The 15,636-nt window shown below is 43.5% G+C and overlaps 1 protein-coding gene across 2 annotated transcripts in view; it reads right to left on the reverse strand.

Annotated features, from left to right (window-relative positions):
• HECW1 (HECT, C2 and WW domain containing E3 ubiquitin protein ligase 1) overlaps nucleotides 1-15,636 on the reverse strand; it is a 331,172-nt gene that overhangs the window by 44,349 nt on the left and 271,187 nt on the right. For both annotated transcript variants that reach the window (XM_075586582.1, XM_075586583.1), the window contains 7 exons: nucleotides 14,804-14,989; nucleotides 14,422-14,556; nucleotides 13,226-13,331; nucleotides 11,848-11,944; nucleotides 9,448-9,531; nucleotides 7,054-7,163; nucleotides 3,017-3,137 (listed from right to left, as the gene is read on the reverse strand). In XM_075586582.1, the coding sequence (XP_075442697.1) occupies nucleotides 3,017-3,137; nucleotides 7,054-7,163; nucleotides 9,448-9,531; nucleotides 11,848-11,944; nucleotides 13,226-13,331; nucleotides 14,422-14,556; nucleotides 14,804-14,989 (839 nt within the window). The remainder of the gene's footprint in view (nucleotides 1-3,016; nucleotides 3,138-7,053; nucleotides 7,164-9,447; nucleotides 9,532-11,847; nucleotides 11,945-13,225; nucleotides 13,332-14,421; nucleotides 14,557-14,803; nucleotides 14,990-15,636) is intronic.

A 15,636-nucleotide genomic window follows, 5' to 3' on the forward strand; every position in this document is an offset into this window, starting at 1 on the left:
CTCTCTCTCTCTCCATCCTCTATATCCCCTCCATCTTCTCTCCCCCCAACCTCTCTCTCCCCACCCATTCTCCCTCTCCCCATCCTCTCCCCCTCTCTCCCCCATCCTCTCCATCCTCGCTCTCTATCTCCCCCATTCCCTCTATCTTCCCCCCATCTTCTCTCCCCCTCTCCCTTCCCCATCCCCTTTCTCTATCTCCCCAATACCCTCTTTCTCTCTCCCCCAAACACCCTTCCTCCTGAATGTCCAAACAACCTACCACTGTCCTGAAAAAACGACATCCCACCCACTCTCCCTCCTGGCCAAACAATGTCCAGCCCACTCTCCATCCCAGTCAATCAACTTCTTTCCCTCTTGGACAACTCCCTCCCAACCAAACAACCTCCCTCCCAGCCAAACCACTTCCCTCCCAGCCAAACAACCTCCCTCACAGCCAAACAATCTACTAGGCCGCATGACAAGGTTGCTAGGGCCGCATGTGGCCCACGAGCCGTTTGTTTCACTGGCCTGGGATAGGGGATAGGTTTCCAGGGTGTCAGACACATGGCACATATTTACTAAGTGGTGCTATTCCACCTTCTGGCACTGGAAGGCAACTTATGGCCCATTCAAGAGAATGGGATGTAAAGTGTCTCCCAGCACTGGAAAGTATCGTATTACCGTTTAGTAAATATGGCTCATCAGCCTTATATACACTGTAGCTAGGATTTGTATTTTTTTGTGTACGGTCCTCCTATAATCATTAAGGTGATCCCTTTATTACTATGCTATACTGTAGTTGCGCCAAAGTTGATATTTATCAATAAATTAATAAAGTGGCTTTTATTTGTACTTCCCCAATGTGCCTGTTTTCTAACGGCTTTCTATCTCTTCTTTAGAGGAACCTTGCTGGTTTGGTTTTAGAGTTAGGTCAGAGATTGTACTAGTCATAAACAGAACTGTATGATGAGACAGCACATACTGTACCTGTGACTATTACTTGGCTCCTTCAGTAATTCCTTTGCACAAATGCACAATCTGTAGCAGCAATTCCCTCCATGTTGCATTTAGAAATACATTTATATTATGATGCAGCACTATGGGATGTACGTATTATTCTGAGGCCAGAGTCACGTTTAGTATGAATAGTCCAGATAGCTTCAACTCATTCCTGTTACAAGCACAAGATCTTTGTCTTTCTTCACTTTATTGCGGAAAGCATAGATACACAAAGGCACTTGTGGATGATGGTGTTGTGAGAGAATGTCTCTATGGTGAGTGTGCTTGATAGTAGGGGAAGGTCAAAAGGATAAGGCCTTGCCAGTAGAGATACCCTGACAACCAAGACCTATGCCAAACTAGGGGTACTTTACAGGAACAAATCCTCCCTAAGTCTGCTGGTCAGAAAGCGTATTGCATAGCAGATGCTAATGCCAATTATTGACTATGGAGACATAGTATATGGCTCGGCTCCTCAAACCCACCTTAGCAAACTTGACACCCTCTACAATTCAATTTGTCGTTTTGTTCTCCAATGCAACTACAACACACATCACTGCGAAATGCTCAAAGAACTAGATTGGTCATCACTAGAGTCTAGGCGCAAAGTTCACCTTTCCTGTCTCACCCTCAAATACTTTCTGGGCAAGCTACCCAGCTACCTGAACAAGCTCCTCACCCCTACCACATGCAGCACCTATCACCTGAGATCTGACTCCAAAAGACTATTCATGGTCCCAAGGCTCAACAAAGTATCCGGACGTTCCTCCTTCTCCTTCCGTGCACCCCAAAACTGGAACAACCTGCCAGAGACTCTCATATCCACCACCAGCTTAAGTTCTTTTAAATCTAAGGCTGTCTCACATTTTAATCTGGTCTGTAACTGTTTCATACGCCCATAATATATATTTTCTTTAACTGTGCATGCAATGTCTTGTATATAATGTATACCTTGTTCATTTATGTAACTGTACTTGTAACCATGTATTATTTGTTTTACTCTGTGCCCAGGACATACTTGAAAACGAGAGGTAACTCTCAATGTATTACTTCCTGGTAAAATATTTTATAAATAAATAAATAAAATAAATAACAGAAACGTATTCACTCAGCCAATGTTGGAAGTAAAAGGAAGTGTGAGGGAATCTGGGTAGCAGGAATAGTATTTTTTTCTTTGATACATTTGGTGCATTTATTTTGCCCTATAATTGCCCCACTTTTCCTTGATACAAAGCCCTCAATGTGTTTCTGTATTCCAGATGTTCCTTAAATGAAGGCGTTCCTATTTTGAATTTTGTTTGGCATCTATGGTTTCTATGGAGATCATTGGTGACCAATTGAATCCATCCCTGTGAAAGATAGCACCACATACGGATAAAGGGATCTAGAGCAGGGGAGCGCAAACGTTTGGAGCTGCTCCCCCATGCAAGCTCCCCCTCGCTCTAGCGCCCCCCTTCGCTTGTGTGCGGTGTGAAATGACGCCACAGGGTCACGTGACGTTACCCCGTTTCCATCGAGACGGCCATGTGACGTCACCACGCATGACATCGCAGCGTCATTTGACGCCGCGTTGCAATGGCGACGTGTCACAGCGTCTGAATCAAAGTAAGTTTTATTGTTGCAGAGGCCTCACGCGATCCCCCCGGCATTTAATTGTCTCGGGAATAGCGCGGGACCTCTGGGACCCCCCCCCTCCCCCCCAAAAAATCCGGTGCCCCCCACTTTGCGCACCGCTGATCTAGAGAGATTTCAAAGAGTTCGAAAAAAGTACAACATTTTGTCCCCGGGGGAGGGGTCCCAGGTTATAAGAGCTCAAAAATTCTGCACAATCCCGGAACCAATGGTTCAAGAAAGGTACAGTAGGCTGCTGCTTTAAGTGAATTCAATAGAAACAGAAAATGTTGAAGATGCATAATTATAATACAGCAACAATAATAACCCTGGCCCAGAGCATTTAATTGGTTTGCTAATGCGCACAGCCAACACTTAAAATCTATGGGTGGACATACTAAGGCTCTCATAATAAAGACACACTTACTTAATTTTACCCGGGCCTTGCCCATACCCTTTGGCTTCAAGTTTTCTGTAGAAGTTTCTTAACTTGGCTTCAAAGTCTCTTCTGTATGGGGAGGGAGCCCTTGCACTGGCACGCTGCAACCCTGCAAAAGCAAGACAGCGTTACAATATGACAGACAAGGAAGACTATGCACTAAGATCATATTTTGGAATACAGTTTGATATTTCCGTTACGCCAAATATTCCATTTGCGACGCTTAGTGCATAGGCCCTTATAGGTTGAAGATGCAATAAAATGAAAGCACTTGGCCACAAAACCCCTTGTGCAATATCATTTGTATGCCAAGTTAAACCCGCCTGGTATAAATTCTACAGCAGGGGTAGCCGACTCCAGTCCGCAACAGCTACCAACAGGTCAGGTTTTCAGGATATCCCTGCTTCAGCACAGGTGGCTCAGTGAAAGACGAAGACTGAGCCATTGATTGAGTCACCTGTGCTGAAGCAGGGATATCCTGAGAACCTGACCTGTTGGTAGCTCTTGAGTACTGGAGTTGTCTACCCCTGTCCTACAAGATCTATATATATACGCATAGAATGAAAAGAGCTTCAGTTGCTATGTATCAACGAAAAAAATTGTTTTTGATGCAACACAGGTGTTTCATTATATAGAATAACAAACTGTAATATATGTACTTTATGGCTATTATCAAATATAGAAAACTAAGAAGATATTGTAGGTATGCAACATAACGCAATGGATTAATTGTCATTTCAGACAGTGAAATATGCATGATATGTAAACAAGTCATATAACAACCTTCCTAAATACTACACACATTTTGTAAGGTGTCAACCACTTTTTAGCACTATAATCTTGACACACAAAAACGTACAAAGATCAGAGGCCCTACAGTGGCGGCCGCCTTTAGCCTCGTGCGGCCGTAGAGGTGCAATTCTGATTTTAAACGAAACACCTGCAAGTCGACACATTACTGAAGCGCATGCGCATTACAATTCATGAATATCTGCCATCTACAATTAGATTGTAAGCTCCTCGGAGCAGGGACTCCTTCCTTAATGTTACTTTTACAGTATGTCTGAAGCACTTATTCCCATGATCTGTTATTTATATTTGTTATTTATATGACATGTATTACTACTGTGAAGCGCTATGTACATTTTATGGCGCTATACAAATAAAGACATACATACATACATACATACATACATCTGGCGGATACGCAAAGAATTGCAACCAATTAAATCCGAACCATTATCAATAAACGCATCAACCGCGGGTGTGAATGCAACATGAATGCGGTATGAATGCGGTCAGAATGCGGCATGAACGCGGTGAAGTGTGTGGCATTCGAAAAAAAATCCTGGAAAAATGCGGTGATGTTGGCGAATAAAAGGGTCCGCGGCTGTATAGTCTCTTGGATGCAAAACCACAGAAAAGCTGGAGCAAAACATCTGCAGCAGATTTATCATAGCAAAATATTCCGCGGCTTCCCGTGGGACCTTATTATTTGATAAATCTGGGGCGTTTTGTTTAGCTCTAGTTTTGTAGTCGGGAGACTAAGATCCATAAAGAGAGATTTAACTTATGTTGTTACGTCCTTATGTTTATTGTTTATAGTCTCCATCTGGATACTATTATCCTTGGGTCGCACCACTCTCAGTATAGGGCAAGTGTTTATTATCTCCTATATTGTGTCCACCTGTAGAGTACAATCGGGGCGTTATGGCTGTGAAACCAAGCGATTTGTAATACAGAATGCAGATTGTTGGCTAGTTTAAAACCGCTACTTATGATCATTTTAGCATATCAAACTTAACAAGGACAAACTTGCAGCAACTAGAATATAGGCCCATAGGGGCCTATTCTCTAACCTTCGATAAGTGCATTAATTCTGGTTGTGCCAATTTCAAGCTATATTGCATGTGTAGCTATCACAAAGCTTCAAGAACATGGCAATATCGCACTAGAATGGCTTTTTAATGAGCTATAACACTCTGGCCATACGAAGTAGTGCGGTAGCTGAAAAAATGCCCAATCTCGCATTTTTTGCCAGTAACTGCTATTCACTAATCTCCGATATGCACATCGTAGTATAAAAACTCACATTCTTTTCTCGCAATCTAAAGGGTGACGAGATCGGAATTGCGATTTACATATCACAGAGTTTATTTTATTTTTACTGCATAGGATTGAATCCGAGGGTCTCCGGTGCTGACCCACATTCATTTCAGCTGCGGAGATCCCGGATTCAATCCTAGATAATAAAAATGAAATTACAGCCATCTTCATTAATTTAGCGACTAACCACTACATTATTGAGGTAATAATTTGTTCTTGTATAGTGCTGCTAGTGTTACGTAGCGCTTTACAGAGACATTTTTGCAGGCACAGGTCCTTGTACCGTGGAGCTTACAATCTATGTAATTGGTGTCTGAGGCACAGGGAGATAAAGTGACTTGCCCAAGGTCACAAGGAGCCGACACCGGGAATTGAACTAGGTTCCCCAGTTCCAGTCAGTGTGTTTAATCACCGCCGCTCCTTCTCCACTGAAGAGGTTACATAGCAGGAACTGCTTTGTTGTTGGTAGAGGTGGTGGGTTAAGCTTGTAGTTACCCCAGTATCGGGGGGCGAGGAGAATTGCATTTCGTATCAAGAGTTTTTTTTATGTTGCCCATTAACAGGCAATGCGATTATCTATGTCCCTTTCAGAGTACAGAAAAGCACAGTGACAAGCAATGTATTTTTTGGCAAATGTTTGTTTTTATTTCATTGTAATGTATTGTATTTGGTGCTTGTTTTTTTTTAGCTTGCCCATTCATTGTCATTGTGGCAATCCATGCCCATTTTGTGGACATGGTTTACCACAGTCACAATCAATTGATTTATTATCCAATGCTTGTTTTTATATAAATGTCATGTGTTTTATTTTGTGGTTCTTTTTTTTAGCTTGCTCATTTATTGCCATTGTGGCAATCCATGCCCATATTGGGGGCATGGTTTACCAGTGACAATCAATGGGTAGAAGGGGTGGGTGTAGTTGCCCTGAGGAGAGTGGTTAGGCCTCCCGGGTGGGTAGCGGGGAGGTGGGTTAACCCCTTAATTACCATAGATGTTACTAACCGCTAAGGTGATTAAGGGGTTAGCGGCCAGTAGTTAATTTTATTTTAATGTTGCTGCCCATGGAAGATCCAGAGGAGGCAGAGGAAGACGAGGATGGCCTTCATCCTGGCAGGGGTAAGTACAACTTTAATTTACTTTATGCTCGGTAAGCAAGGGGTCCCCGAGGCTGAAATTAATGCGGTTAAGCTCAAGAGACCCCCTGCTTCAATACTCTAACATTAAAACTGCACGGTCACCTATAAGAGCTGTGCACGGAGATGCAGCTCTCTTCGTGCGGCTCTTCCTGGCTGCTGGAGCGAAATCGCTCTTTAAGCAAACACAAAGTAGTGTGATGTTGCATTTATAAACGCATTATAAAAAAACTAGCGATTTTTCTTAGTGAATACCGTTTTGACACACATTTCTTACAGTGCAGTAAGAACATGCAAACCCGATCGGTAATGCACTGAACGTATCGAAGATTAGTGGATAGGCCCCATAGAGTCTTAAAAAGACATTGTCGATTGTTAATAGCTTTGACTTTTTCTTGACACATGAACTGATAATGAAAAAAAGTCCTGGGATTTGACACTAGATGTGGAATTTGACACTAGACCTAGAAGTTGACATGACAAAAAAAAATGTGAATCAGACATGGAACCTGACACTACAGTGGTGAAACTTGACACTGATTTAAAAGTACACCTGTGCACTTTTTTATATTCTTTTAGAACCAGAGCATTAGAACTGAGGGATGTTCAAAGCTGTGAGTAGAGGCTCCTTGTTGATATTTTATTCTTCTCTATGATGGCTATTGGGACTTCGAACGCCACATACATTTTGAAACCATCACCACTTGACAATGGTTATCACACGTTTAATCTATAGACCTTATTGTCACATATGTATCGTTGTGGCTGCCACACAGACAAACTCACCTGGAGAATTCTGAGGTGAGGAGCCGGGTGAACAGCGGGGAGAAAAACTGTATCCCGGGTGGAAGGCACCCTGTAGAGGTATGTACGACATTATGTCTTCTTCAAAAAGGCTGCAAAAGGAGGAGACAATAACGGACAAATACATCACACAGCTGACATCATTTTAAAAAAAGTATCATAAAATAATGCAGTAACATTCTTTGTGAATGTCCAGCTCCCATTTGAAGCTTCAGATATACAGATGTAGCAGACGTCATTACTCCCATTGGCACATTGCAGCGGGACATGCACAATGCGCCAATGGGAGAGGCGGCCATTGTTTTGCCATGTGCTGGGAGGGGGGGGGGGCTAACACGTGATTTCACCTGCTGGTCCAGCAGGTGCAATAACAGCTACTACATATGTAATTCTTCCTGTTATTACACAGGTTATTAAGAATTTATATTAGCGTTAGGGACCCCTGATATGTGGTCTGCCTTGGCGTTGGCTCAGGGGCTTACAACAATTTTGGCCAAAAATGTCAAACTAAAAGACCATTTTACTTATTAGATATTTATACATATATATTTAGGCACTGTACCGTGTATGAGTCTCACTGGATGTGCTAAAAACTGAGCTTTGTCTGTGTTTTATGTTCTGTCTCTGGTTTTAAGTATATATTGCCATGCTCAGTAGCACTCCTATGTGACACTCATATGCTTATATATATGTTGTGGTCATTTTGGGGGTTCAATAGGAGCTTGTTAGGTGTCCAGTATGTTTTACATATGTAATGTGGCCTCAGATGATGATGATGTTTAATTACCATGATGCGTGGTTGAAGTGGTTTAAAAACGTAGGAGTGATGTGTGTGTGATCTGCTTGACATTTGGTAAACATTGGGACAAAGCGTCTGACTATATTATACTGTACTGCAAAAACAGGGAGAAAAGCTTTTGAAAGAAAATGTCTTACTCGTAACACTTTGGGCTCTATGTAGTAAAAGGCAAATTCCAGTGCATAGTCGTTATGTTGTCGTAACCAGCCCTAAAATATACCTGTGACTATCTGCGCCGATATGTGGGATTGGGGGAGGAGTTAGGGCGGAGTTACGTCAGCATATTGGCGCAGCTCTTTGTATTAAGGACCGCGCGGCTTTTCTTGCAAATTTTCTGCGTTCGTTTTCTCCGTCGCCTTAAAGGTGCCGTAAGTCATTTATTTAGCGCAGCATACTCCAAACGCTAGAACAGTAGTAATACACTTCATAAATAGATCACGTTTCGGACCCCTCCAAAAAAGACTAATTTATTTGCGTGAGCTCACACACACCTCGATGCATAGAGCCCCTGGGTTGTTAAATGGAGTCTCGTGCAACAGATACAACTCAGAGAATTAAAATGATTAATGCTCATAGTGTAAAATACACAATGAATATCATGCACTCCATCAAATGTACTATATTTAGCTTTCCTCTGCTTTAACCTTTACAGTGCCGGTGTCCACTTCCACATCATGTGATCGCTCCTGGAGCTGTACCCTGATGCCAGAAACAGAAGGGAGCTGTTTTGATCAGACTGGCCTTTCGACCCCCAAAAAATCAGCCCATGGTGTACCTGAATCATCATAAAGGCATCTGGGGCCCATGCTGTACCAGGCACATTGTTGGAGCACTGTAAAGGTTACAGTTGTAAACTGTGCTGTGTAACCATAAAACACTGTGGGGGTTATTTACTGAAGTCTCCCGGCTGCAAAACTGGGGCAACATCTGCGCAATTGCACCAGATTTAACAAAGGAATAACTTGCATTGCACCAGTGGGATTCCTTTTCTTTGATGAATAGGACTGATTTTTGCACTGGGTTTGCCCTATGTTTGCAGCTGGGAGACTTTAGTAAATAGATCCCAATATATTGTTATTGTATAAAGGTAGAAATGTAATGTGACTAATAACTTTAGAGGATATGGCTGCTAGAAAAAATCAAAAGATACTTTAAAAAATAGGCACAAATGTATATTGTTGTTTGAAAATCCGCCCCCTCCCCCCCCCCCACGGCACGTAGCTGTGGCGGCCACCTCCTTGCTGCCGCTCTCCTTCTCCTTCTGAACCACTGCGTCAAATGACGCCGCGGACGGTACCAATGTGACGTCGCAGGCTGTCGTGTTGCCATGGCAATGAGACGCCGCATGACATCACATTGGTGATGTCAGCAGAATCAGCTGACGCAGTGGTTCAGAAGGAGGTGGAAGCAAGGACTCGGACGCCACATCAGGCCCGATAGGACCGAGAGCGCCGCAAATGTACATGGGGGCGGACATTTTTGCCACCCCCAAATGTTGCCGCCCTAGACCCGGGCCTAACAGGCCTAATGGGACATCCGCCACTAGATGTGAACATTTGTAGTTGTGTTATTCTTACCTTAAAAGTATAACTAAATCTGCATCGCAGGACAGCTTCTCCAGCCCATGAGTACCCTCTGTGCGTATGTAATGAATCTTCTCCCTGCAAAATGAATCATATACAATATATAATGTCAAATAGACACTTTTTCCATTGAAACATTGGCCTGGGTATGCTACAATTCCTAAGGAGCAATTCAGGGCCAGCTGGGAGTATGGCGGGCCTGGTTCACAGTGCGCCCGGGGCCTCTTACCGCCACCGGAGCCGGCATCTACTCCTGCTACCACATGGCATCACGTGACGCGCAGGGCCTCTTGCCTGCCCTTGCGTCATGTGACGACGTCATGTGACATCGCGTCGTCGCTTTGTTGCAGGAGCCGATGCCGGCACTTACAGAGGCCCTGCACTCTCTCCCCACTCAACTCCAGTAATCAGAGTTTAAATGTTGTGGTGGATTTAACCACCATACCATTTAAACTGCGATTACGGAAGTTGGGCCGGGGAAGAGCGCCTGGGGCCTCTGTAAGTGCGGGGTCTGGTGAATTTGCCGGCCCTGAGCATATTTAAAATCTACTGTATATATGACTTTCAAAGTGAAAGGCAACAATGATAATATTACTTAAGACAGCAGTTCCCCCTCTGAGCCGCCATTTTTGTACATAGGTGGGAAGCAGGGAGACGCAGCTGAACCCCGTTCATTTTACAGTAGCTCCGGGCCCCCTGGCTCCCGATTTACAGTATAATTCCTGGTTGCTTAGGCCCCCCCGCGTCATGCGGACAAATAAGAGCACGTGTAATGGGGGAGACTTTAACCGCCTCTTCGTCTCCCCTGGGGTGGGGAGGGGTGCACCGGCACTTCATTTACAGCTGACTATTTATGAAACCTGGTTGGTTTTGGAGCTGAAATGCATGCGAGTCTGCTCCTGAATCCCCCTGTTTCCCACCTATGGGTGACAGTAAGAAAAATAACGAGTAGGAGGAAGTGCTGCTTGAAAGCACAAATCCCACCGCCCCCCCAGGATCCTCTGTGAGTTTAATTCATATAATGTTTGTGTCCTGCCTCCTGAGCATATCTTGCTCTTTCAAAATATATATGTTTTTCTTGTGTTAAAAATCACAATTTTCTTAATATCAAGCTTCTGACATTTTTAGATTACAATGGGGTCTAGGGAGAGCTTCATTTTAACTTCCCGGACACTTCATATGTCAAATGCTTATATATCCTGAATGGAGCATCAGAAACAGCGTTGGAACGGGCAAGAAGAGATCTATAAAATGCCCGAAAATGATATATTATAATGTGTGTATCAATTTCTGCATCTCAGACCCCCACCCTTTCCCTTTTATATAAAACTCTGCCAGATCACAGCTGGCTGAAGCCCCCCTGGGTAGTGATCCGCATCAAACATGAGAAACTTTATTTATTCATTTTGTATCGTGAAAACCATTAGCAGAAAAATAACTCTGCACAAAAACTCGCCTCTTCACCGTGATAATTATATATAACACCTAAGTGTTCACAACTGCACAAATATCTATTATATGCAGCTCTATTTTCAGTTACTGTTCAGAATTATGTTTTGAAACTTAAATAGTATTACTTTGTTCAACCCCTGGAATTAAAACTGAAAGTCTGCACTTCTATTGCACCTCGGTTGTTTCATTTCAAATCCATTGTGGTGGCGTACAGAGCCAAAATTATGAAAATTGTGTCCGTGTCCAGTTATTTCCGGACCTAACTGTAAGTCCCTGTCCCGCACAGCTTTCAATCTAATTTTGCTGAGATAAAGTGGCAAAGGTCCCAAGGTGCAGACAGTGGGATTTAAGTCCGTGTTACTGAGCCACTCCTGCAGCCTGTTTAACATTTAATTAGCACTTTCTAGCTTTTAACCCTGTGGGGCCCCAAGATGTGGTCATTGCACCAGGGGTACCCAACTCCCTCACGGGCTGCCAACAGGTCAGGCTTTCAGGATATCCCTGCTTCAGCGCAGGTGGCTCATTCAAAGGCTGAGCAACCTGTGCTGAAGCAAGGATATCCTGAAAACCTGACCTGTTGGTAGCCCTTGAGGACGGGAGTTGCCACCCCCCCTTACCACACCTTGGGGTCTGGCACACCAGGGGTCCCATGACGTAGTGGCCATGTTATACCCGCAGAGTGCTTTTTTTCAGCTTTGATAGCATCCCGTGCTCCCATGGAGCGCAGGACACGATCTCAAGTGAAGGGAAATGGTAGAGAAGGACTCCTCCTCCTTCCATATCCGGGTCAAGGGTCGCCGCAATCACGTGATCGCTTTCAAGAGCATGCACAGGGTTAAAGTGAAGCGTTTGTCTGAAAAAAGAACAGATACATCTTCTTGTTTCATACACAAGGGGACGTTTTAGAAATACTCTCATTTGTTACAAGGTGAATGTAGATACCTGAGTGCATGATTTCGGGCCAAACTTGGCTGACGTTCTTGCAGCATCTCAAAAATGTTCGGCTGGCGCAGAAAGGCAACAATCTTATCGTTGTATGCTGTAATGGACAGACAATGGGATTGTTTACAATGTAAAAACTGCACAAGCTGCATATACATATATACAGTATGAACACAGTGTCGGATTTAAAATAAAGGCGCCCATAGGCACTTACCTGGTGCCACACTCCTCCTACAGCACTGCGCCGTCCCGTTGCCATGGTAACGTGACGCAGTGTAATGTCACGTTGCTGGCCGCGCATGCACGATCGGTGCTTGCCGGCCACGCATGGGTACGAGCAGCAGGCAAGCGCCGATCACGCATGCGAGGTGGCAAACGCCGATTTTAAACATAGCCTGGGATGAGATGCAAAGCCAGTGAACCCACTCACAGACTATTTCGACCTTTTGGGTCTCATCAGTGTGAGGTTGGTTGAGACCCAAAAGGTCGAAACAGTCTGTGAGTAGGTTCACTGGCTTTGCATCTCATCCTAGGCTATGTTTAAAAGCTGTGTTTAAAACAGCGAGCATTGGCTTAAGGGCTCCATGTAATAATTGACTTGAGACAAAAGGTTTGCATGCCATTTCCCAGAATCCATTGCTGCAGTGAAAGCACTGTATGCTAGGTGATAATGGCGAAAAGCAGGGTTGCAGACCTGTCTAAGACATGTGAATGTGCTCACAAGTAATATTTTTATTTGCTATATGGTGGAGGATTTTTAGTCACCTTTTCACCCACCATAACCCAAATTGTGTGTCTGTATACTTACATATACAACAATTGTATCCCCAAAACAGGCAACGAACCCTTGATTTCCTAAAATCTCTTCATACAGTAACCTACAGTTTGATGTACCAAGATAATCTAAGTTGGTTATTTACTAAGGTGTTCCGGTTTTAAAACTGGGGCAAAAAGAATGACACCAGATTTATTAGAGGAAAAACTCCACTTGCATGAAAGGGATTCCTTTCTTTCATACATTTGGTGCTGCTATAGCGCTATGTACATTAATGGTGCTGTATAAATAAAGACAGACATACATACATTATGTGCTCTGCTTTTGCCCTTATTTTTCAGCCGGATCTATTTACTAAAGTCTCGTAACTGCAAAAGCAGGGCAAACCCAGTACACCAAAACAGAGACATATTCATCAAATAAAAACATTCCCATTAAAAGCAATGGGAGATTTTCCTCCAATAAATCTTTTCCCTAGTTTTACAGCTGGGATTCTTTAGTAAATAACCCCCTATGAATGTGTATCCCTTCTAATTCTTAAATAAAATTAAAATAAACAGTTGTAAACAGACCCAGTAAAAATAGAGATATAAACATGCTTACCTAGAGGTACTGCTTCGTGTTGGTGTTGATTTCTTATAGCTGTTACCAAACTATTGCCCGGCCTGGCGAGCAACGAGGCTCCTCTGTTTCTGGAAACTTCCGATGCCTAGAAAAGAAGAGCATATAATGGTAGAAAAAAATTATTCTTTCGGCAAACTTTTGCAAGATCATGCAATAGTTTTAGCCAATCTCATAAAATGGCGCTTGTACAGTAGTAGAGCAACATTTGGATAACTTGATTTAGCTGTACCAATGGTCTATGACCATCTTTCTTTTGCTGCTGGAAGACTAGCAGGGCCCGAGTGCCAGCGGTCTTCCAAGAAAGCAACCAGGTGATCGCTCGGGGTAAAGATCATTTGGTCACAACCGATCCCCATCTGCATTGAATCGCAACCACCCCAGTGTACATCCGCGTTGCCCAAAAGGCGGACAGCCTGATGGGGCTCCCCAAGAGCTGCTCCCTTCTGCACAGGAACAGCATGCTAAGGGTTAACATTTGCTTGTACTTTGTGGAACGTCCACCCCACCCACTGGAATGTTAATGAGCCAAGAGGACACAAAGAACTTTGTATTCACAGCTGCATTGAATCTCAACCACCCCAGTGTACATCTGCTTTGCCCCAAAGGCGGACAGCCTTTGGCGCAGCCGAAGGGCAGCTAAAGGCTGTGAGCCGTTTGCTGCCGTTTGGTGATGTTAAAGCTGTTCTATTTCAATCTGAAACTCACAAGCCCTTTATCACCTGTACCCAATTTTCCAACTCTATCTGGCCATGAATGTCTGTGAATTGACTGTATAACTGTGTTCTTTTAATGTATTTTTTATAACTCTGTGCCCAGGACATACTTGAAAACGAGAGGTAACTCTCAATGTATTACTTCCGGGTAAAACATTTTTAGAAAAAAAATAATAATATATAAACAAAAGTGACGTGGCTCTACCTCCCCTACAGCATTTGCAAAAATAAGTATAACATTCCCTGTACGTCATAAAGGTCCCTGGCGTGCAAGCCTCCATGACAGACAGGGAACAATATAGGGACAGCCCATTGGATAAAGTAATCCCACAGGTGTGGGAGAACCTAGAAACATAATGCTTTACATTGTATCTTAGATCAGTCCAACAACAAATGATCAAAAATCATTAGATGGTTTAAAAAAAAATATTGCTTAATGGAAGCGAGCGCGTCTGAGTTTACCTCTCCGGCACTGTAACTTCGGAGCCGCTGAAGATGCTGCCTATGAGTCAGGTGATTGGGCAGGCGGCCATTTTGAAGAGGAATTCGTGGGTCAATGAAAGTTGTTGCTCGGCTGTTATGGTCAACAAAGAAAGACTGAAAAACAGGAGACACCAAGGGTACATTAAGTACATTTAATACATAATCCCCATCGTGTATAAAAAGTAACAGAAGCTCTGACATTTGACATTACAGTATGTCAGTTCAGATGATGTCGGTGAATTACTTTATCTACCACTGTCTCTCATATTAAATAACATGAGTGAGGCAGTTAGTGTAGGAAATAAACGATTGCTATTTAAAAAAACAAAATCCTAATTGGGGGGTGTCTATGAAGTCATACCTTTCCCTGCTGGTCAGTTTTGATTTCCCAACCCCGCGGCAGCTCCAGCCTGGTGTCGGCAAACATATTAATGAAATTGACCAAGTCCCTGTTGTGCTGGTAGCGTTCAAAGTTTCGGGCGTCCCTGCGGATTTTCAGGACCATGTGCTTCAAGCAGGTGCTGTTAGTGAAGACTCGGTAGGCACTCTGAACATAACATAACATTAAGGGGATGATGAAGCAAGGCAAATTAGTAGCAGAAACTAACAACAATTGCGTCTCTTGACGTCAGCGTGTCGAGGTCTTTGTGCGCCAACATGGCATTTAGGGGGGGTCAACAGAAGGAGGTAAGAAGGAATTACTTGACGCATACAATTTTAATATATCAAATTCTGCGTCTATGTGCATCGCTTTTTACCCCAAATAAATCCGCCGGGTCGGAAGCGATGTAAACGTCTCTTGCTAACAATTTCCGTCGCCCGTAGGAAGCTTTTTCTTACTTTTGACACAGCAGAAGCAGAAAATGGAGCGATGCGTCAAAACGCACATTTATTCACACTTTCCTTATGTTAATAAATCATCCTCTGTGGGGATTATGCAATGCTGCAAAACAATGGAGAATTTTGGCCACAAACGATCCAATTGGATATAGAACAACAGTCTCCCAGGAAACCGTGGCAACTTTAACCTCTGTAATACCAAACTCCCCTCACCAAGATTACAGAGCAGCAGCAAGAGTTGCTTTGCCATAGTCCAGTGCAACATAAATTGGGCTACATCTGTATATGTGCTGTCACGAAACTCACATGTGCAAGGTTTGCGAACACTGTCAGATGATTATGAGTGAGACATCT

The sequence above is a fragment of the Ascaphus truei genome, chromosome 2 (assembly GCF_040206685.1).
Source record: "Ascaphus truei isolate aAscTru1 chromosome 2, aAscTru1.hap1, whole genome shotgun sequence".
Classification (NCBI taxonomy): Eukaryota; Metazoa; Chordata; class Amphibia; order Anura; family Ascaphidae; genus Ascaphus; species Ascaphus truei.